Below are 23,255 nucleotides of genomic sequence, written 5' to 3'. Positions count from 1 at the left end.
GGGGTGGGGGTGGGGGCACGGTGGGGGGGGCGGTCCCTGTAGACGGCGCTCTCGGAAACCACGTGATCAGCGAGGACTTCCGGGGAGCGGTTCTGCGTGCGGTCCATACGCGTTCTAACAAGGCGGTCACAAACACACGTGGCGAACGACCTGCACGTGCACACAGCTCGAGGTCGTTGGGTTGGCTCATGCTTTGCGAGGCGGCCATTAGACATGGGCGAGGCTAGGGTTCTAATCACGTGGTTTCCGAGAGAATGTCTACGGAGCCCCCAGTAAACACCGACTTGGATGCGTTTCAGATGAGCGTGGTGTGCGCGGCGCAGTGTGAGAAAGGTGAAGCAGCGTGAGTTCGAGCGCCGGAGACAAGCCGTTCCGTTCCGTTCGGACGCCATGGCTCAGTGTACTCTGGTTTCGGGATCTGTGGCGCTGATCACGCTCCATAGTCCGCCTGTTAACGCACTCAGGTGAGCCAAAGTTGCCTTAAGGTGCGCGACTTGTTCCGTACCACATGCTGACGTGTCACAGATCCAGATGTTCCTTTCAGACCCGTGTTTGCAGGAAGGGAACAACATCAGCCGTGCTGTTCTTCGTGTAATGAGAGGGAACAGTAATGTTGACGTAAGGATCAGCTGAAGACGTGGGTGCGGTTGTGTTGGGCTTGTTTGACCTTATGCATCCGGATGCGCATGTCTCCTGTTGGGCTATGAATTAATAAATCCATTCATATGTCTTAAAGATGCAAGTATACAGAGGAAGAGGTTGAAGATGATACGATTTTCATGGGAGTGATGAAGAAGGACAGGATTAGGAAGGAGTATATTAGAGGGACAGCTCAGGTTGGACGGTTTGGAGACAAAGCAAGAGAGAAAAGATTGAGATGGTGTGGACATGTGTGGAGGAGAGATGCTGGGTATACTGGGAGAAGGATGCTGAATATGGAGCTGCCAGGGGAGAGGAGAAGAGGAAGGCCAAGGAGGAGGTTTATGGAGGTGGTGAGGGAGGACATGCAGGTGGCTGGTGTGACAGAGGAAGATGCAGAGGACAGGAAGAGATGGAAACGGATGATCCACTATGGCGCCCCCTAACGTCAGCAGCCTAAAGTAGTCGTAGTAGTAGTAGTAGATATGTCTTAAATATATTTTTACCACACCTTCGTTCCCCCTAGTTTATTCCACAGAACATCACACACTGGAGGGTCCGAAATAGAAAGGGCAGTGGTTTAATTGCGACGCTTTACACGGGGGTAAGCAGCTGCTGCAGGAATGGGACCCTGCACCGAAGTCCACTGGGTCAAGATTCATCTTATGCAATCCGTGAATGATTTGCCACAAGTTGCTCTGGCGTTATCCGAGTTGTGTTATGGTACGTCACTGCCACCTAGTGGAGAGAATCAGATACTATCCTGTAATATGGTTTTGGGTTAAAGGGTAATTCCGTTATTTTTGAACGTGGACCCTATTTTTCCGTCATTTGGGTCTAAATGACTAATAGGACAACAATTTTTGCCATTGGTCCAGTACTGGGCGAGAGCGCAAGCCAACGAAATGGCTGCAATTCAAGTGCGTCCGTCAGTGTACGTCCACGAAATGCTCGTTTTTGCCACCGACAGGCTCCGATTATGATGAGTGTCTGACAACATTATGGAAAGGATCCCTGCAGAGATAGACTTTTCCTTGACGTTTGGCTTCTTCCAGTGTCTGTTGTATCATCCCTTTGACTGCTGCTACTATTTGCCTGTGAGGGCACGGTTTTGTTTGCAAAAGAAGTCACGTGGAGTCTTCTCGAGTTGAGTCAGTTGGTCTGGACACCAGGTTTAGTGGGAGAAACGTTTCAGCTACGTGACTTTGTCAGTCTGAAACGAATGAAAGCCACTTTATTTGATATTGTATTCTTACAACAAATTGCACTCTTACAATGAATGTGTTCTCTGCATGTAACCCATCCTATTGTGTAGGAGCAGGGGGCAGCTGCAGCACCCGGGGACCAACTCCAGGTCTTCTTTCCATTGCCTTGCTCAGGGGCACAGGCAGGAGTGTTAACCCTAACATGCATGTCTTTTTGATGGTGGGAGGAAACCCACGCAGACTCGGGGAGAACATGCAAACCCCACACAGCAAGGACCTGGGACGGCCTGGGGTTTGAACCCAGGATCTTCTTGCTGACAGTGCTAACCACTGGGCCACCGGGGATACCTGCAGTCAGGTTCAGCTGACTGCAGGTATCCCAAACCTCATAAACGGCACAGTTGCATAACAACCAAAACCGGGGATACCTGCAGTCACTGCATGATGATGAAAGGTTTCTCTCACTAAACTTTGTGTCCACATGAACTGATTCAACTTTGTGGGACCACAGCCTGATGTGCAGCGGCAATGATCAGTTTATGAAACCAGCAATCAGTTTCATATGAAATCGTTGATCGCGTATGAAACTGATCGTTTCATTTGCGTATGAAACGGATCGCTGGTTTCAGTCGTTATGCAACAGTGGCGGTTTCGGTCATTCCTCACATTTCAACTGTCATAAGAAAATCCTTAAGAGGTTTGCTGAAAATTTCAGGGGAATCCTGCTCAGGATGACCCCTACTGCGACCCCTACTGGGTTCCGCTGAACATTTCAGCTGACGTTCCCATTAATTTTCTCAAAACAGTACAATAACTCCAAACTTCGCATGCTTATACTCGGGCTCATCCTGAACAGGGTTCCATTGAACATTCCAGCAAACCTCTAAAGGATTTTTTTATGACAGTTGAAATGTGAGGAAATTATGATTCTCATAATGTAATTTCAGCTGACTTTTCCTTTATCTCATCTCATCTCATCTTCAGCCACTTCTCCGGGGTCGGGTCACGGTGGCAGCAAGCTTAGTAGGGCACTCCAGACATCCCTCTCCCCAGCAACGCCCTCCAGCTCCTCCTGGGGGATCCCAAGACGTTCCCAGGCCAGATTGGACATGTAGTCCCTCCAGCGAGTTCTGGGTCTACCCCGGGGTCTCCTCCCAGTTGGCCGTGCCCGGTAAACCTCCAAAGGAAGGTGCCCAGGAGGCATCCTAATCAGATGCCCGAACCACCTAAACTGGCTGTTTTTGATGCGAAGGAGCAGCGGCTCTACTCCGAGCTCCCTCCGGATGTCCGAGCTCCTCACCCTATCTCTAAGGCTGAGCCCAGACACCCTACGGAGGAAACTCATTTCAGCCGCTTGTATCCGTGATCTCACCCTTTCGGTCACTACCCAAAGCTCATGACCATAGGTGAGGATTGGAACGAAGACTGACTGGTAAATTGAGAGCTTTGCCTTCTGGCTCAGCTCCTTCTTCACCACAACGGTCCGGTACAACGTCTGCATTACTGCTGATGCTGCACCAATCCACCTGTCAATCTCCTGCTCCATCCTACCCTCACTCGTGAACAGGACCCCAAGATACTTGAACTCCTTCACTTAAGGCAACAACTCATCCCCAACCTGGAGGGAGCGATCCACCATTTTCCGGTAGAGAACCATGGCCTCAGACTTGGAGGTGCTGACTCTCATCCCGGCCATTTCACACTCGGCTGCAAACCGCCCCAGTGCTCACTGGAGGTCACGTTCTGATGAAGCCAACAAAACCACATCATCTGCGAAGAGCAGAGATACAATTCTGAGGTTCCCAAAGGGGACACACTCCTCACCTTGGCTGCACCTTGAGATCCTGTCCATGAATATCACAAAACAGAATCGGAGACAAGGGACAACCTTGGCGGAGTCCAACACCCACCAAAAACATGTTTGACTTTGTGCCAAGAATGCAGACATAGCTCTCAATTTGGTTATACAAGGACCGGATGGCTTGTAGCAACTGCCCCGGTACCCCATACTCCCGCAGTACCCCCCACAGACTTTCCCTTTAATTTTCTCAAAACCTGTACAGTAAAAGAAGTCCAACTCTACAGCTCCGGTGTGTGACAGTGTCCTTTGAGGTGACGCCCCCTGCTCAGTAATGTGCAGTGAAAGTACTTGCAGTTTTATATGGTCGTGGTTTGAGCACAAGTTGCTCTCAGCAAACCTTTTATGCAAACAGGTTTATCAAATTAGGACTCACGTCACATAATCAACTAAACTTATTTAATATGTGATGGGATTATCATGTTTTAAATTGCTATACTAAATGTGAGAAAGGATTGCTGAATTGCGAGTTCTTGTTGGCTGCTCCAAGCACCAGTACACTTGACCACAGTGGGGGCTTGACCACAGTGGGGGCTTGACCAAAGTGGGGGCTGGACCACAGTGGGGGCTTGACCACAGTGGGGGCTGGACCACAGTGGGGGCTGGACCACAGTGGGGGCTTGACCACAGTGGGGGCTTGACCACAGTGGGGGTGTGCGCTGTAGTGAAGCGTGTGTTACAAAACACACGTGTGCTCAGCGTAACGGGTTATTGCTGGGGTTTCAGTTCGTTAGGACAGCTTTTCTGCTCTGGCGAGCTGTGGGGGGGAAATGGGAAGTAATATCACCCTTGACAGAGCAAAGCACTTATTTTGCATCACAAATTCATGGTCGCTCAGGGCGCCTGTTCAGGGGGGAGGGGGAACTGGGGGGAATAGCGTGATCCTCCCACGCGCTACATCCCCCTGGTGAAACTCCTCACTGTCAGGTGAAAAGAAGAGGCTGGTGACTCCACATGTATGGGAGGAGGCATGTGGTAGTCTGCAGCCGTCCCCGGATCAGCAGAGGGGGTGGAGCAGAGACCGGGACGGCTCAGAAGAGTGGGGTAATTGGCCGGATGCAATTGGGGAGAAAAGGGGGGAAATGAGAAGAAGAAAAAAAGAAAAGAAGATCATGGTCACTACCGTACGAGGTTTTTAAAACTGAAATATCGATTATTCGGCCACTCTTCCACTAAATGCAGATGTTAGTATCTATGAAGAACATGGTATTTGGAGCCATAGTGGGGCAAAGGCTGGCTGGCACAAGGTGTCCTGTGTTCGGACTGGGAAGGTCCACTTTGGGGAAAAGACACACCCCTTTTGGCAGGCTGACTACAGTCCTGTCATGCCAGTGCTGGCTAAATGTGTTCCAGCCTCGTGTGGGTGAAGTTGATGGTTCACCAGCTAATAATAACAAACAGTTAATGATAGCAAACAGTTAATGGTAAGAAACAGTTAATTGTAACAAATGGTTAATGGTAACAAACAGTTAATGGTAACAAATGGTAACAAAGAGTTAATGGTAACAAACAGTTAATGGTAACAAATAGTTAGTGGTAACAAACAGTTAATGATAGCAAACAGTTAATGGTAACAAACAGTTAATGGTAACAAATAGTTAGTGGTAACAAACAGTTAATGGTAACAAATGGTAACAAAGTTAATGGTAACAAACAGTTAATGGTAACAAATGGTAACAAAGAGTTAATGGTAACAAACAGTTAATGGTAACAAATAGTTAGTGGTAACAAACAGTTAATGATAGCAAGTAGTTAATGGTAACAAACAGTTAATGGTAACAAACAGTTAGTGGTAACAAACAGTTAATGGTAACAAACAGTTAATGGTAACAAATGGTAACAAAGTTAATGGTAACAAACAGTTAATGGTAACAAATGGTAACAAAGTTAATGGTAACAAACAGTTAATGGTAACAAGTTAATGGTAACAAACAGTTAATGGTAACAAATAGTTAATGGTAACAAACAGTTAATGGTAACAAACAGTTAATGGTAACAAATGGTAACAAAGTTAATGGTAACAAACAGTTAATGGTAACAAACAGTTAATGGTAACAAAGTTAATGGTAACAAACAGTTAATGGTAACAAATAGTTAATGGCAACAAACAGTTAATGGTAACAAATGGTAACAAAGTTTATGGTAACAAATAGTTAATGGTAACAAACAGTTAATGGTAACAAATAGTTAATGGTAACAAACAGTTAATGGTAACAAATAGTTAATGGTAACAAACAGTTAATGGTAACAAATGGTAACAAAGTTAATGGTAACAAACAGTTAACGGTAACAAGTAGTTAATGGTAACAAACAGTTAATGGTAACAAATAGTTAATGGTAACAAATAGTTAATGGTAACAAATAGTTAATGGTAACAAACAGTTAATGGTAACAAGTAGTTAATGGTAACAAACAGTTAATGGTAACAAATAGTTAATGGTAACAAACAGTTAATGGTAACAAATAGTTAATGGTAACAAACAGTTAATGGTAACAAACAGTTAATGGTAACAAATGGTAACAAACAGTTAATGGTAACAAGTAGTTAATGGTAACAAACAGTTAATGGTAACAAATAGTTAGTGGTAACAAACAGTTAATGGTAACAAATGGTAACAAAGTTTATGGTAACAAACAGTTAATGGTAACAAATAGTTAATGGTAACAAACAGTTAATGGTAACAAATGGTAACAAAGTTAATGGTAACAAACAGTTAATGGTAACAAAGTTAATGGTAACAAACAGTTAATGGTAACAAATAGTTAATGGTAACAAATGGTAACAAAGTTAATGGTAACAAACAGTTAATGGTAACAAAGTTAATGGTAACAAACAGCTAATGGTAACAAATAGTTAATGGCAACAAACAGTTAATGGTAACAAATGGTAACAAATAGTTAATGGTAACAAACAGTTAATGGTAACAAATGGTAACAAAGTTAATGGTAACAAACAGTTAATGGTAACAAACAGTTAATGGTAACAAATAGTTAATGGTAACAAATGGTAACAAAGTTAATGGTAACAAACAGTTAATGGTAACAAAGTTAATGGTAACAAACAGTTAATGGTAACAAACAGTTAATGGTAACAAATGGTAACAAAGTTAATGGTAACAAACAGTTAATGGTAGCAAGTAGTTAATGGTAACAAACAGTTAATGGTAAGAAACAGTTGATGGTAACAAAGTTAATGGTAACAAACAGTTAATGGTAACAAACAGTTAATGGTAACAAATAGTTAGTGGTAACAAACAGTTAATGGTAACAAATGGTAACAAAGTTAATGGTAACAAACAGTTAACGGTAACAAGTAGTTAATGGTAACAAACAGTTAATGGTAACAAATAGTTAATGGTAACAAACAGTTAATGGTAACAAATAGTTAATGGTAACAAACAGTTAATGGTAACAAATGGTAACAAAGTTAATGGTAACAAACAGTTAATGGTAACAAACAGTTAATGGTAACAAAGTTAATGGTAACAAACAGTTAATGGTAACAAACAGTTAATGGTAACAAAGTTAATGGTAACAAAGTTAATGGTAACAAACAGTTAACGGTAACAAGTAGTTAATGGTAACAAACAGTTAATGGTAACAAATAGTTAATGGTAACAAACAGTTAATGGTAACAAATAGTTAATGGTAACAAACAGTTAATGGTAACAAATGGTAACAAAGTTAATGGTAACAAACAGTTAATGGTAACAAACAGTTAATGGTAACAAATGGTAACAAAGTTAATGGTAACAAACAGTTAATGGTAACAAATAGTTAATGGTAACAAACAGTTAATGGTAACAAATAGTTAATGGTAACAAACAGTTAATGGTAACAAATAGTTAATGGTAACAAACAGTTAATGGTAACAAACAGTTAATGGTAACAAACAGTTAATGGTAACAAATAGTTAATGGTAACAAACAGTTAATGGTAACAAATAGTTAATGGTAACAAACAGTTAATGGTAACAAATGGTAACAAAGTTAATGGTAACAAACAGTTAATGGTAACAAACAGTTAATGGTAACAAATGGTAACAAAGTTAATGGTAACAAACAGTTAATGGTAACAAATAGTTAATGGTAACAAACAGTTAATGGTAACAAATAGTTAATGGTAACAAACAGTTAATGGTAACAAACAGTTAATGGTAACAAATAGTTAATGGTAACAAATAGTTAATGGTAACAAACAGTTAATGGTAACAAATAGTTAATGGTAACAAACAGTTAATGGTAACAAACAGTTAATGGTAACAAATAGTTAATGGTAACAAACAGTTAATGGTAACAAGTAGTTAATGGTAACAAACAGTTAATGGTAACAAATAAGAAGTGACACGCTGTAGACCACTGGGTCTGCCTCACTGCTTGACGTAGTGTGTGGCTGCTGGCTAGCAGGACTAAGCTCACGCGTGTCTGTCTGTCTCTTCCATGGACGGACTAAGCTCATGCGTGTCTGTCTGTCTCTTCAATATACAGCGCAGTGGTTAGGCAAGGCATTGTTGACACAGTGGGGAGAGCGCTCAGTGACCCCAAGGTGAAGTCTGTGGTGATCTGTGGCCAGAATGGGACGTTCTGTGGGGGTAATTTTGCTTTATTTCCCTCTTACTCTTTAGTTAAGACATTTTTGACATCGAGTTGCTTTCATTACCAGTAGGTGATTCCGTTTGTGTTTTTCAAAAACAGGAGCAGACATTAAAGAATTTGCGAGGCCAATGTCCGGGCCTCCGTTGGTGCCAATGATCCACGCCATAGAGGCTGGGGACAAGCCAGTGGTGGCAGCCATAGAAGGAATTGCTTTCGGAGGAGGCCTAGAGTTAGCCCTGGGATGTCACTATCGCATTGCACATGCCAAAGTTGGTTTACATTTCTCATCTCTTTCTGTCACGCTTTCTGACCCCCCCCCCCCACTTTCTCTGACTTTCTGTCTCTGACTTTGTCTCTGTCTCCTTCCGTCTTGCCCAGAGGTCAGTGTGTAAGGGAATGAGTGTGGTTCGACACGTTACATGGTGACAGGTTGTTGACTTATCTGTGTGCAGCCTCTTGCGAAACCTTGACAGTGATGCAGCGAGAGCCACATCCGCTGCGACGGGCAAACGATATCATGCAGCATACTTAGTTCTGGGTCGCCCCGGTGGCCGAATGCTTACGCCACATGCCATGTAACCACAACATCCCTGGTTCGATACCAGCCAGGGACCCTTTGTTGCATGTCATACCCATCCCTCTCTCCCTTTGTTTCCTGTCCTCCCCTTTACTGTCCGCTAACCAATAAAGGCAAAGAATGCACACACAAAAAACATAATCAGTCCTCTCTATATGGACGTGCAAATGCTGGGTCCCAAGAAGGCTGTCGAAATCTACCTGTGTGTGTGTGTGTGTGTGTGTGTGTGTGTGTGTGTGTGTGTGTGTGTGTGTGTGTGTGTGTGTGTGTGTGTGTGTGTGTGTGTGTGTGTGCGTGCGTGTGTGTGTCTTCTAGTCTCGGCTGGGGCTTCCAGAAGTGTCTCTGGGTCTGTTGCCTGCTGCAGGAGGAAGCCAGCGTCTGCCCAGACTTATAGGGATACCAGCTGCCCTAGAGCTCATTACCACAGGTAGCACAGACAGGCCTGACGATACGACGCACACATTACAGCACTACTCATACGACATGCGACGTGTGGTAAAATCTGTAATATAATATGGATCGTTTCAAAAACCTGTTTTGTATAGCAGCTTTAGAGGTCTTGTGTATCATTTATACCTTGATTCTGACCTCTGTTGTTCAGCCATATGAATAAAATGACAAGTTGAAATGGACACGTGGCTTGGCACCTCCTAAATAAGGCCCCCGTGCAGCAGCAGATCCGCTCTGTTGGCCTGGCTCCTCACATATCTGGGGAGTGGGCGCCATGAGTGGTTTCTTTTTAACAGTCTTGTTGTGCTTCAGGAAAGCGTCAACGTTAACACATTTAACCCTGCCTCTACTGCCGCCACACTAGACTAGTAGTTTGCCCAGATGACCAGCAGGGGTCAGGAGGGTAATGTTCTCAAAATCGTCTGGCCTTCGCTCCATCATCCCTTATCATTTGATTTCAGGGCTGTTCACAGCGCTGCATTGGAAAGCCAGTTATTCCCATTCTGCTGCACCACACAGCCGAGTGCAAATGTCCCGTTATTCCCATTCTGCTGCACCGCACAGCCGAGTGCAAATGTCCCGTTATTCCCATTCTGCTGCACCGCACAGCCGAGTGCAAATGTCCCGTTATTCCCATTCTGCTGCACCGCACAGCCGAGTGCAAATGTCCCGTTATTCCCATTCTGCTGCACCGCACAGCCGAGTGCAAATGTCCCGTTATTCCCATTCTGCTGCACCGCACAGCCGAGTGCAAATGTCCCGTTATTCCCATTCTGCTGCACCACACAGCCGAGCGCAAATGTCCCGTTATTCCCATTCTGCTGCACGACACAGCCGAGTGCAAATGTCCCGTTATTCCCATTCTGCTGCACCGCACAGCCGAGCGCAAATGTCCCGTTATTCCCATTCTGCTGCACTGCACAGCCGAGTGCAAATGTCCCGTTATTCCCATTCTGCTGCACCGCACAGCCGAGCGCAAATGTCCCGTTATTCCCATTCTGCTGCACTGCACAGCCGAGTGCAAATGTCCCGTTTCCCTCATATTCACCAAGAACTGCTTCTCATGTCTTCTGTAGGCCGCCATGTTACTGCCGCGGAGGCTCTGAAACTAGGGATGGTGGATCAGGTCACAGAGCAGAACACTGTGGAGGCAGCTGTGAAGTTTTCCCAGGGTGTTGCAGGTAAGGGGGGGGGGCAGAGACCCGGAGCACCTTACACATTAGGCAGCTGCCTTGAAAGGGAGCCTCTCGAGCTGCGTCAGCAGCAACTTTAACCTTTTATGTTAGAGACAGGCCAAGAAACAGCCCGGAGAGCTGGTGTTCTAGTCCGAGTGCCGACTTTGCGTGCCCCCCAAGGGAGGCCCTGATGACACCATCACTAGATGTCCCCACGTAGGCCCCACGTAGGGGAGAGCAGGCAGATCCTTCAACACAGGCCGCTAAATGTTTCATGGCTGTGTCAGATGTGCTCTGATGTCTTCACTGCTACGCTGTATTATTCAGAAGGGCGGAAGGGACAAACCTGGTTAGAATAAGAATGGCCGGCCTTGCCTGGCGTGCACTTCCACGAGGGTTGCCCTGCTACTTCACACTCTAGCTAGCTGGACCGTGTGTATGCCGTGCGATTCCATGACAAATGCTCACAAGACAAATGCTCACAACACTAAAAGAAAAAGAGACAAATGCTCACAAATTGTCAAAAGACTCTATAGACACTGCTTTAAAATCTCTTAATTAGGTCACTGTGATCCCTATTACATGCTTAGACCTATGTGATATGTCTTATGTGACATGCAACAGACTGTTCAATGGAATATGTTTCCATAAATAAAGGTTAATCTAGATTATGTATTACCAAACAGTAATTGATAGTCTCATTATCATGATTATCTGTAAGATCACCATTTCATTTGTCAGGGAGATGTGATCCCTCTCACATGCTCAGGCCTATGTGATATGTCTTATGTGACATGCAACAGAATGTTCAGTTGACTTTTCTAAAAATAAAGATTGTAAAACAATTTGTGAGCATTTGTCTCTTTTTCTATTAGTAATGTGAGCATTTGTCTTGTGAGCATTTGTCTTGTGAGCATTTGTCTTGTGAGCATTTGTCTCTTTTTCTATTAGTATTGTGAGTATTTGTCTTGTGAGCATTTGTCTTGTGAGCATTTGTCTTGTGAGCATTTGTCTTGTGAGCATTTGTCTTGTGAGCATTTGTCTTGTGAGCATTTGTCTGCACACCATGGCGTGCACTTCCACGAGGGTTGCCCTGCTACTTCACAGTCTAGCTAGCTGGACCGTGTATATGGCGTGCAAATGTGCACCACATCTGAGCGGTTTAAAGGGGAAAAACACAAAGATGGCGGCTCTGACATGTGAGGGGAACTGCTCAGAGAAGGGAGGGCACCAGTCACTTTCCTTAACAGAAAGAAGTGTTGAACACTGGTGTGTTGAACACTGTTGTGTTGAACACTGATGTGTTGAACACTGATGTGTTGAACACTGTTGTGTTGAACACTGTTGTGTTGAACACTGTTGTGTTGAACACTGATGTGTTGAACACTGTTGTGTTAAACACTGATGTGTTGAACACTGTTGTGTTGAACACTGTTGTGTTGAACACTGATGTGTTCAACACTGGTGTGTTGAACACTGTTGTGTTGAACACTGTTGTGTTGAACACTGATGTGTTGAAAACTGTTGTGTTGAACACTGTTGTGTTGAACACTGTTGTGTTGAACACTGATGTGTTGAAAACTGTTGTGTTGGACACTGTTGTGTTGGACACTGATGTGTTGGACACTGTTGTGTTTAAAACTGTTGTGTTGGACACTGTTGTGTTGGACACTGATGTGTTGGACACTGATGTGTTGGACACTGTTGTGTTGGACACTGTTGTGTTGAAAACTGTTGTGTTGAACACTGTTGTGTTGAACACTGGTGTGTTGAAAACTGTTGTGTTGAACACTGATGTGTTGAACACTGATGTGTTGAAAACTGTTGTGTTGAAAACTGTTGTGTTGAACACTGGTGTGTTGAACACTGATGTGTTGAAAACTGTTGTGTTGAACACTGGTGTGTTGAACACTGATGTGTTGAAAACCTTTGTGTTGAAAACTGTTGTGTTGGACACTGATGTGTTGGACACTGTTGTGTTGGACACTGATGTGTTGAAAACTGTTGTGTTGAACACTGATGTGTTGAACACTGATGTGTTGAAAACCTTTGTGTTGAAAACTGTTGTGTTGGACACTGTTGTGTTGGACACTGATGTGTTGAAAACTGTTGTGTTGGACACTGTTGTGTTGAACGCTGTTGTGTTGGACACTGTTGTGTTGGACACTGTTTTGTTGAACGCTGTTGTGTTGAAAACTGTTGTGTTGGACACTGATGTGTTGAAAACTGTTGTGTTGGACACTGTAGTGTTGAACACTTGTGTTGAAAACTGTTGTGTTGGACACTGTTGTGTTGGACACTGTTGTGTTGAACACTGATATGTTGAACACTGTTGTGTTGAACACTTGTGTTGAAAACTGTTGTGTTGGACACTGTTGTGTTGGACACTGTTGTGTTGAACGCTGTTGTGTTGAAAACTGTTGTGTTGGACACTGATGTGTTGAAAACTGTTGTGTTGAACACTGATGTGTTGAACACTGTTGTGTTGAACACTGTTGTGTTGAACACTGATGTGTTGAAAACTGTTGTGTTGAACACTGATGTGTTGAACACTGATGTGTTGAACACTGTTGTGTTGAACACTGTTGTGTTGAACACTGATGTGTTGAACACTGTTGTGTTGAACACTGATGTGTTGAACACTGATGTGTTGAAAACTGGTGTGTTGAACACTGATGTGTTGAAAACCTTTGTGTTGAAAACTGTTGTGTTGGACACTGATGTGTTGGACACTGTTGTGTTGGACACTGATGTGTTGAAAACTGTTGTGTTGGACACTGTTGTGTTGAACACTGTTGTGTTGGACACTGTTGTGTTGAACACTTATATGTTGAACGCTGTTGTGTTGAACACTTGTGTTGAACGCTGTTGTGTTGGACACTGTTGTGTTGAACACTGATATGTTGAACTCTGTTGTGTTGGACACTGTTGTGTTGGACACTGTTGTGTTGAACGCTGTTGTGTTGAAAACTGTTGTGTTGGACACTGATGTGTTGAAAACTGTTGTGTTGGACACTGTTGTGTTGAACACTTGTGTTGAAAACTGTTGTGTTGGACACTGTTGTGTTGAACACTTGTGTTGAAAACTGTTGTGTTGGACACTGTTGTGTTGGACACTGTTGTGTTGAACGCTGTTGTGTTGAAAACTGTTGTGTTGGACACTGATGTGTTGAAAACTGTTGTGTTGGACACTGTTGTGTTGAACACTTGTGTTGAAAACTGTTGTGTTGGACACTGTTGTGTTGGACACTGTTGTGTTGAACACTGATATGTTGAACACTGTTGTGTTGAACACTTGTGTTGAAAACTGTTGTGTTGAATGCTGTTGTGTTGGACACTGATGTGTTGAAAACTGTTGTGTTGGACACTGTTGTGTTGAACACTTGTGTTGAAAACTGTTGTGTTGGACACTGTTGTGTTGAACACTGATATGTTGAACACTGTTGTGTTGAACACTTGTGTTGAATGCTGTTGTGTTGGACACTGTTGTGTTGGACACTGATATGTTGAACGCTGTTGTGTTGAACGCTGTTGTGTTGCGCTGCGAGGTTGGAATGGATGGTGTGGATTTTCCGGTGGATTCTCTGCCTTTGTGTTGTGTCTCAGCTGTTCCTTTGGTACACAAGATGAATCTGTTGTTCAAACCGTTGAACAACAGGCTTATTTTTGTATCCCCTCTGGTATTGTGAACTGATGCACATACCACCCTCCCTGGTGTGTGGGTTTTGTGCGCTAACATTGCAAGAGTATATCAGGGGTGTGTGTGTTATGTTCAGCTTTGCAGAAGCAGAGCATCCTGCACTGTTGAACGGCTGCTGATTTGTCTGCATGAAATGGACAGGCTGCATGGCTGGTGCTGGGTGACTGCATATTTGATTGTGAGACTATTGTCTTTGTTGACTCTTGTTAAGCTTGGTGCAACCGTCCCAGATTGGAAGGGGTTTTCAGGCAACAGAGGTACTGGGAGTTCATCTGTGTAAGATGTTACCATGAAACAAAACAGTGGAAATACAACATGAAATACAATTGATTTACAAAGATTGTCACACGATGTGGACTGAATACAAGCCCTGCACATATGATATTGTCCATGCAGACCCACCAAGTTCTCTTGTGAGTGGGGGAGGATGCCTGTGTTAGAAAAGCTTAGGCTTGCTGTGAGTCAGACAGAGAGAAGCCAGGAGCGTGCAAGCTGGCAATTGTGGATTCAGAGATATGTGGAGTTTTGTCATTTTGGCTGATACATCTCATCTCATCTCATCTCATCTCATCTCATCTCATCTCATCTCATCTCATCTCATCTCATCTTCAGCCACTTCTCCGGGGTCGGGTCGCGGTGGCAGCAAGCTAAGTAGGGCACTCCAGACGTCCCTCCCCCCAGCAACACCCTCCAGCTCCTCCTGGGGGATCCCAAGGCGCTCCCAGGCCAGATTGGACATGTAGTCTCTCCAGCGAGTTCTGGGTCTACCCCGGGGTCTCCTCCCAGTTGGCCGTGCCCGGTAAACCTCCAAAGGAAGGCACCCAGGAGGCATCCTGATCAGATGCCCGAACCACCTCAACTGGCTCCTTTCGATGTGAAGGAGCAGCGGCTCTACTCCAAGCTCCCTCCAGATGTCCGAGCTCCTCACCCTATCTCTAAGGCTGAGCCCAGACACCCTGTGGAGGAAACTCATTTCAGCTCCTTGTACCCACGATCTCACCCTTTCGGTCACCACCCAAAGCTCATGACCATAGGTGAGGGTTGGAACCAAGAATGACTGGTAAATTGAGAGCTTTGCCTTCCGGCTCAGCTCCTTCACTTGAGGCAACAACTCATCCCCAACCTGGACGGAGCAGTCCACCATTTTCCAGTAGAGAACCATGGCCTCAGACTTGGAGATGCTGACTCTCCAAGTCATTTGACTGATGCGCTAGACTTAAACGTTAATTAGCAAGGCTGTTAAATAGGCACAGCAAATGTAAAGGACACATTAATCAATCTTTTATCAATTTCTTTTTCCATTACTGTCACTTAGATATATGGGCATATGTACACCCAAGCAGGACTTCGTACGTTTATTCTGTTACACACAAACCTAAAACAAAGGTTAAGTTTGGCACACGGAGTCATCCTTGGACAAAAAACTCCAAAATGATCCACGAACGGAGGCAGATGCATGTGTGGGTCTGTGTGCATGCTCAGCCATGCACATGGACAGCAGCTGAACTCTCTCCCTGCAAGAGATTAACTTTTTACCCCAGTAGTTGCAACATCTGCCCGCTACATCTGTCAGGACAACCAGCCTTCCCACTTGCTGCACAACAAATCCATCGGTGCAGGGCAACCATTTACAGATTACCCGCTGCAATAATGCCACCCTAAAGTACAGTGGAACCACATCGGAGCATTACACGGCATCCCGCTGGCAGTTTAACCATGGTGAGGTGGTTTGTCTGTTGGGAGCCAGCCTGGAATCTCCTGCTCCGCTCTCTGCCCTCTTCACTCATATATTGATGCAGATTGAGTCGCACAAGATAAAATTGTTGCCGGACTAAGTGGTGACCATAAATCAGATCCTGACCCTGTCCCTTTAAGCGTTGCCATGCTGACCCAGTTTCTGGCCCAGACCCACAGCCGAGCGTAATTCAGTGGAGCTGCAGAGGGATCTGACTACTGTCTCATGTAATCATGTCAGAGGAGACCGGGAAGGGAATTAAGATGCTTTTAACAAGGTTTTAACAGCGCGGTCATCCTCTTCACTCTCATTGTTCACAGGCTCACATCACTGCTGACATACAGTTTGGTTTTGGGCTCATTTTTAAGGCTCTTATATTCAGTTTATTCTTGTAGCTTCACCTGTAAAATCTCTCCGGTCCTGGGTGGACACGGGCATCAAGGAAATTAAATTTCCCTCTTTTCTATGAGTAAAGGAAGTCATCAACTAGTCCGCCCAAAGCAGAACTGCCGCTCGTCTTGATTATTCAAGGTGAACCGTCACAGTGTACCGGTAAGGAGGCGCTTCGGTTACCGGGGAAAATGGTCTGGCAAATAGCTCTGCTTTGAGAAACTGCCAGGGTTCCTAGTGATTGAGTGGATGACTATCCCTAAAAAAAAAACCCAGTCGAGCCCAGACTCATATTTCAAGAACGACCAGACTGGTGTTATGTGAATAATGATAATGTGGTACCACATGAAGAAAGTAAACAGCCGACTCCTCGGTGTGGGAAAGAGCGAATATCAACAGCCTGCTTGTACAGACACACTGTAAAGTTTGGCACCAGGTTGAATTTAATTTTACAAAACAAAAATCACCCTAGCAGCACGGTGGCACAGTGGTTAGCGAGGTCGCCCCACAGCAAGAAGGTTCTGGGTTCGAGCCCCGGGGTAGTCCAACCTTGGGGGTCGTCCCAGGTCGTCCTCTGTGTGGAGTTTGCATGTTCTCCCCGTGTCTGTGTGGGTTTCCTCCGGGGGCTCCGGTTTCCTCCCACAGTCCAAAGGCAAGTAGGTCAGGTGACTCAGCCACACTAAATTGTCCCTAGATGTGTGTGTGTGTGTGTGTGTGGGGGGGGGGGGGGGCCTTGTGATGGACTGACAGCCTGTCCAGGGTGTCTCCCCGCCTGCTGCCCAATGTCTGCTGGGATAGGCTCCAGCATCCCACGACCCCGGTTGGGATAAGCGGCTTGGATAATGCATGGATGGATAGAAAACTCACCCTAGAAATGCAAAGCACTTCCAGTAAAAACATCCATTTTAAAGACTCCCTCTTTGTCTGCTTTTGTGTTTCAGGGCGATCTGTGGATGCCTGTAGACTGAGTGCCCGTCCATGTCCGTCACCCCCAGACTTGGATGCTCTGTTTGAGGAGGCAATGCAAAGGGTGCGGCAGAGTGCCCGTGGAGCCATAGCACCGGTTGCATGTGTGCAGGCTGTGAGGGCGGCTGCCACTCTGCCCTACCTTGAAGGCATGGAGCGAGAGAAGGAGCTAATGGCCACCCTGTTCAACTCGGGCCAGGCCCGTGCCATGCAGTACTGCTTCTTCGCTCAGAGAGTCGTAGGCAAGTGGACGCTGCCCAACGGAGCCCGCTGGGACACGAGCAAGGCCAGACACATCAGCAAAGCAGCGGTCATTGGTAACGGCTCTGGTCCAGTTTAATTTATATTGTTCTCTTGCTCTCAATTAACACGAGCGAGTGGCTTTAACGAGAATATCTGTTTGACATTTCCGAAGTTTGTTCTTGCTGTGGAGAGTGAGCCTTCATGTACAGTCCAACTGGGTTTAAATGGAGGCTCTCTCTCCTCCCAGCAGGGAGGGGAGGATATCTGGCAGACTGGATATGGGGAGCTCAGCAGCTTGTGCATTAAAAAAAGATGACAGCCTTAGGGGGAAAAGTTTTTTATAATTTGTGCAGCCATGTTGAAAACATTTCCAGTCTGGCGTAGTGCTTATTGCAGCAAATTGTCGCTCTCTGTAATGTAAACTTCACTGGTTAAAGGAGGGCTATTCAAGTTATTGCACTCTGTTAGAGGAGTCTGATATGTATTTTCTTTTGTCTGGCTTTTGATAAGAAACGGATTCTGAGACACATTTATCCGGAGCACTCTGTGTCCCCTCAGGTCTGGGCACCATGGGAAGAGGCATCACGGTGGCCTTAGCTCAGACGGGGGTGTCTGTGATTGCTGTGGAGACCCAGGAGCGGCAACTGGCAGAGGCGAAGCAGGCCGTGTCAGGCATGTTGGAGCGTGGAGCGAAGAGACGCGGGGGGGCTTCTCCGCTGGGCCTTGTCCATTATAGCCCTCACCTTCAGGCTGCAGCAGATGTGGATCTGGTCATTGAGGCTGTGTTTGAGGACATGGCTTTGAAGAAGGAGATCTTTCACCAGCTGTCTGCAGTATGTAAACCTGGTACCCTGCTGTGCACAAACACCTCAGGTCTGGATGTGGACTGCCTTGCCTCCAAAACCAAAAAGCCAGAGCTGGTGGTGGGCATGCACTTCTTTGCCCCAGCCCACGTTATGAAGCTGCTGGAGGTAGTGTACGGGCCTCGCTCCTCCCCTGAGGCAGTGGCCACTGCAATGCAACTGGGGAAGAGGATGGGTAAAGTCAGTGTGGCTGTTGGCAACTGCCCAGGCTTTGTAGGGAATCGCATGTTAAAGCCATACATGGAGCAAGCCAGCTTCCTGTTGGAAGAGGGAGCCACTCCGGAGCTGGTGGATCAGGTGCTGGAGGAGTTTGGATTTGCCATGGGCGTGTTCAAAATGTCAGACCTCTCAGGTCTGGATGTAGGCTGGAGGATCAGGAAGGAAGCAGGGCAAACGGGGCCTGGTGTACCGTCAGGTCAGCCAATGAGAGTCCGGCAAGGCCGCAGGTACAGCCCTCTGGCAGACTTGATCTGCGAGCAGGGCAGGTTTGGGCAGAAAACAGGGCGGGGTTGGTACCAGTATGACAAACCAGGGGGTCAGGTCGCCAGTTCTGACCCCTGGCTGCACAGCTTTCTGGAGGAGTATCGGGCCCAGAACGGCCTGGTGGCACGTCGCATCAACCACCAGGAGGTGCTGGAGCGCTGCCTCTACACCCTGATCAACGAGGGCTTCCGCATCCTGGAGGACGGCATAGCTGCCATGCCTCAAGACATTGATGCCATCTATGTGTTTGGTTATGGCTGGCCCCGGCACCGTGGAGGTCCCATGTTCTACGCAGGCATGGTGGGGCTAGCCAGGGTCCTGGAGAAGCTGGAGCACTACCATCAGGTTCACCCAGATGTCCCCTACCTGGAGCCTAGCAGCCTGCTCAGGAGGCTGGTGGCCAGCAGCAGTCCTCCTATCCAGAGGTGGATGCAGGTCAACAAGATGTCCCAAAGCCAGCTTTAAATCACAAACAACCTCAGCTTTAATCTTGTAATGTACAATGATAATGATGACTTGACCATATACTCAAATTAAAGTGATTATTTTCTTATATATTACAGTTATTACTGAAAGTACCTGAGGCTATTGTATTTTTTGTAATCAATATTCTGAGTATCCCATGTTCTTGGCTGATGGCCATGCAAGGCTATTGTGCAATCTTTTCCAACCACTCAGGGAAAAATGCAGTTTTGGCTGGTGAAATATTGATTTAAATACATCGGTATGATAAATGGATCCAAATCCAAACATGAAACCACCCCAAAATTGCCCTCTGCTGTTGATGTGGCTATTAAAATGTTCAGGATTGATATAAAAAAATCCCACAAGATATTTTTATAACACTTTCTTGATTGTCATCACCACACACAACTTTTGGGGCGGGGGGGGGGGAGCTCATGTCATGTCATGTGAACAAAATATCATTCATAATTTCATCCAACCAATTCCATGTTGTTTTAATAAAGATACTTAAGAGTCCCACCAAGTACGTACTCTGTTATCTCGTGGCTCATTCCTGACCTGTGCAGTATCACTGTTTAGTTTGTCAGTCAGAAAATCCATTCTCACAACAGCTATTTATGAAGCTGCTCAAATAGCCGCTGATTAAATCTGACCCACTGTAATGTGGTTTGTCATCCAACCTACAGCAACACCCTAGAGTAACACCCATCCTACAGTAACATCCTACGGTAACACTCTACAGTAACATCCACCCTACAGTAACACCCATCCTACAGTAACATCCTACAGTAACACTCTACAGTAACATCCACCCTACAGTAACACCCTACAGTAACACCCATCCTACAGTAACATCCTACAGTAACACTACAGTAACGTCCACCCTACAGTAACACCCTACAGTAACACTCTACAGTAACACCCACCCTACAGTAACACTCTACAGTAACACCCACCCTACAGTAACACCCTACAGTAACACTCTACAGTAACACCCATCCTACAGTAACACTCTACAGTAACACCCACCCTACAGTAACACCCTACAGTAACGTCCTACAGTAACATCCACCCTACGGTAACACCCATCCTACAGTAACATCCTACAGTAATGTCCATCCTACAGTAACATCTTACAGTAACACTACAGTAGCATCCACCCTACAGTAACGTCCATCCTACAGTAACATCCTACAGTAACACTCTACAGTAACGTCCATCCTACAGGAACACCCTACAGTAACGTCCATTCTACGGTAACGTCCTAGAGTAGCATCCTACAGTAACATCCATCCTACGGTAACATCCTACAGTAACACCGTACAGTAACGTCCTACAGTAACACCCTACAGTAACGTCCTACAGTAACACCCACCCTACAGTAACATCGTACAGTAACATCCACCCTACGGTAACACCCATCCTACAGTAACATCGTACAGTAACATCCACCCTACAGTAACACCCACCCTACAGTAACACCCTACAGTAACGTCCTACAGTAACATCCACCCTACGGTAACACCCATCCTACAGTAACATCCTACAGTAACATCTTACAGTAACACTACAGTAGCATCCACCCTACAGTAACACCCTACAGTAACGTCCATCCTACAGTAACATCCTACAGTAACACTCTACAGTAACGTCCATCCTACAGGAACACCCTACAGTAACGTCCATTCTACGGTAACGTCCTAGAGTGGCATCCTACAGTAACATCCATCCTACAGTAACATCTTACAGTAACACCATACAGTAACGTCCTACAGTAACACCCTACAGTAACGTCCTACAGTAACACCCACCCTACAGTAACACCCATCCTACAGTAACATCCTACGGTAACACTCTACAGTAACATCCACCCTACAGTAACACCCATCCTACAGTAACATCCTACGGTAACACTCTACAGTAACATCCACCCTACAGTAACACCCATCCTACAGTAACATTCTACGGTAACACTCTACAGTAACATCCACCCTACAGTAACACCCATCCTACAGTAACATCCTACAGTAACACTCTACAGTAACATCCACCCTACAGTAACACCCATCCTACAGTAACATCCTACAGTAACACTCTACAGTAACATCCACCCTACAGTAACACCCTACAGTAACACCCATCCTACAGTAACATCCTACAGTAACACTCTACAGTAACGTCCACCCTACAGTAACACCCTACAGTAACACCCGCCCTACAGTAACACTCTACAGTAACACCCATCCTACAGTAACACTCTACAGTAACACCCACCCTACAGTAACACCCTACAGTAACGTCCTACAGTAACATCCACCCTACGGTAACACCCATCCTACAGTAACATCCTACAGTAATGTCCATCCTACAGTAACATCTTACAGTAACACTACAGTAGCATCCACCCTACAGTAACACCCTACAGTAACGTCCATCCTACAGTAACATCCTACAGTAACACTCTACAGTAACGTCCATCCTACAGGAACACCCTACAGTAACGTCCATTCTACGGTAACGTCCTAGAGTAGCATCCTACAGTAACATCCATCCTACAGTAACATCCTACAGTAACACCGTACAGTAACGTCCTACAGTAACACCCTACAGTAACGTTCTACAGTAACACCCACCCTACAGTAACATCGTACAGTAACATCCACCCTACGGTAACACCCATCCTACAGTAACATCGTACAGTAACATCCACCCTACAGTAACACCCATCCTACAGTAACATCCTACAGTAACGTCCATCCTACAGTAACATCGTACAGTAACACTCATCTTACAGTAACATCACACAGTAACGTGGTTGGTCATCCATCCTACAGTAACATCCCACAGTAACATCCTACAGTAACACCCTACAGTAACATCCTACAGTAACGTGGTTTGTCATCCATCCTACAGTAACATCCCACAGTAACATCCTACAGCAACAGCCTACAGTGACATCCATCCTACAGTAATGTGTTTTGTCATCCATCCTACAGTAACATCCCACAGTAATATCCATCCTACAGTAATGTGGTTTGTCATCCATCCTACAGTAACATCCTACAGTAACATCCTACAGTAATATCCATCCTACAGTAACATCCTACAGTAACATGGTTTGTCATCCATCCTACAGTAACATCCTACAGCAACACCCTACAGTAACATCCATCCTACAGTAATGTGGTTTGTCATCCATCCTACAGTGACATCCTACAGTAACACCCTACAGTAACATCCATCCTGTAGTAACATCCTACAGTAACGTGGTTTGTCATCCATCCTACAGTAACATTCTACAGTAACACCCATCCTGCAGTAACATCCTACAGAAATGTGGTTTGTCGTCCATCCTACAGTAACATCCCACAGTAACATCCTACAGTAACAGTAGGCTTCCTGCTCAGTATGTTTGGTATTTCATCTCAGTGTTCATTGGATATTAACCTCCGTCCGAGGAAACCTCATGTATTCTGCTCATGTTGTGAATCCAGGTTTCTGGCTACTGCCGCCTCAGATGCAGCGGTGACACACACAGACACACACAGACACACACACACACAGACACACACACACCAGCTAAACTCCATTTAAACAAATCAGTGGCTCATTCCCAAGACAGACTTGTGTCCATCATTAACAGATGTTGGGACAGATGTTGGGACTGCCATCTAGCGGCCTGCGGCTCCTGCTGTGAGTCACATACACCACCCTCTCAGTTTATGGACGGCACGGTGGCCCAGTGGTCAGCGCTGTTGCCTCACAGCAAGAAGGTGCAGGGTTCGAACCCCGGACCGACCGTCCCAGGTCCTTTCTGTGTGGCGTTTGCATGTTCTCTGCCTGGGTTTCCTCCCACCATCAGAACACGTGCACGTTAGGGTTACTGCTCCCGTCTCGGTCCCCGGGCGCTG

General features: G+C 45.7%; 1 protein-coding gene across 3 annotated transcripts; it reads left to right on the top strand.

The window, feature by feature from the left end:
- Positions 1–33: 33 nt before the first annotated feature.
- ehhadh (enoyl-CoA, hydratase/3-hydroxyacyl CoA dehydrogenase) lies at positions 34–19,837 on the top strand. Of its 3 annotated transcripts, none has more exons than XM_056289334.1 (7): positions 34–464; positions 8,190–8,293; positions 8,397–8,566; positions 9,190–9,301; positions 10,401–10,505; positions 17,266–17,607; positions 18,092–19,836. In XM_056289334.1, the coding sequence occupies exons 1-7, from the start codon at positions 391–393 to the stop codon at positions 19,342–19,344; spliced, it is 2,160 nt and encodes a 719-aa protein (XP_056145309.1). In that variant the 5' UTR covers positions 34–390; the 3' UTR covers positions 19,345–19,836. The 3 variants fall into 3 exon arrangements, with proteins under 3 accessions (XP_056145309.1, XP_056145310.1, XP_056145312.1); XM_056289337.1 differs by lacking the exon at positions 34–464 and adding an exon at positions 3,608–3,956 and having other exon boundaries at positions 18,092–19,835; XM_056289335.1 differs by lacking the exon at positions 10,401–10,505 and having other exon boundaries at positions 18,092–19,837.
- The last annotated feature ends 3,418 nt before the right edge of the window (positions 19,838–23,255 follow it).

Source organism: Lampris incognitus, chromosome 11 (assembly GCF_029633865.1).
Source record: "Lampris incognitus isolate fLamInc1 chromosome 11, fLamInc1.hap2, whole genome shotgun sequence".
Taxonomy (NCBI): Eukaryota; Metazoa; Chordata; class Actinopteri; order Lampriformes; family Lampridae; genus Lampris; species Lampris incognitus.
This window is presented reverse-complemented; position numbering and strand designations above follow the sequence as displayed.

What these genes read in the sequence shown, in the direction of transcription:
- ehhadh (XM_056289334.1), top strand. Translation starts at nt 391, where the DNA reads ATGGCTCAGTGTACTCTGGTTTCGGGATCTGTGGCGCTGATCACGCTC. An exon ending in GAATGGGACGTTCTGTGGGG is followed by an intron (nt 8,294 to 8,396) that starts GTAATTTTGCTT and finishes TTTCAAAAACAG; the next exon opens with GAGCAGACATTAAAGAATTT. An exon ending in GTTTTCCCAGGGTGTTGCAG is followed by an intron (nt 10,506 to 17,265) that starts GTAAGGGGGGGG and finishes TTTGTGTTTCAG; the next exon opens with GGCGATCTGTGGATGCCTGT.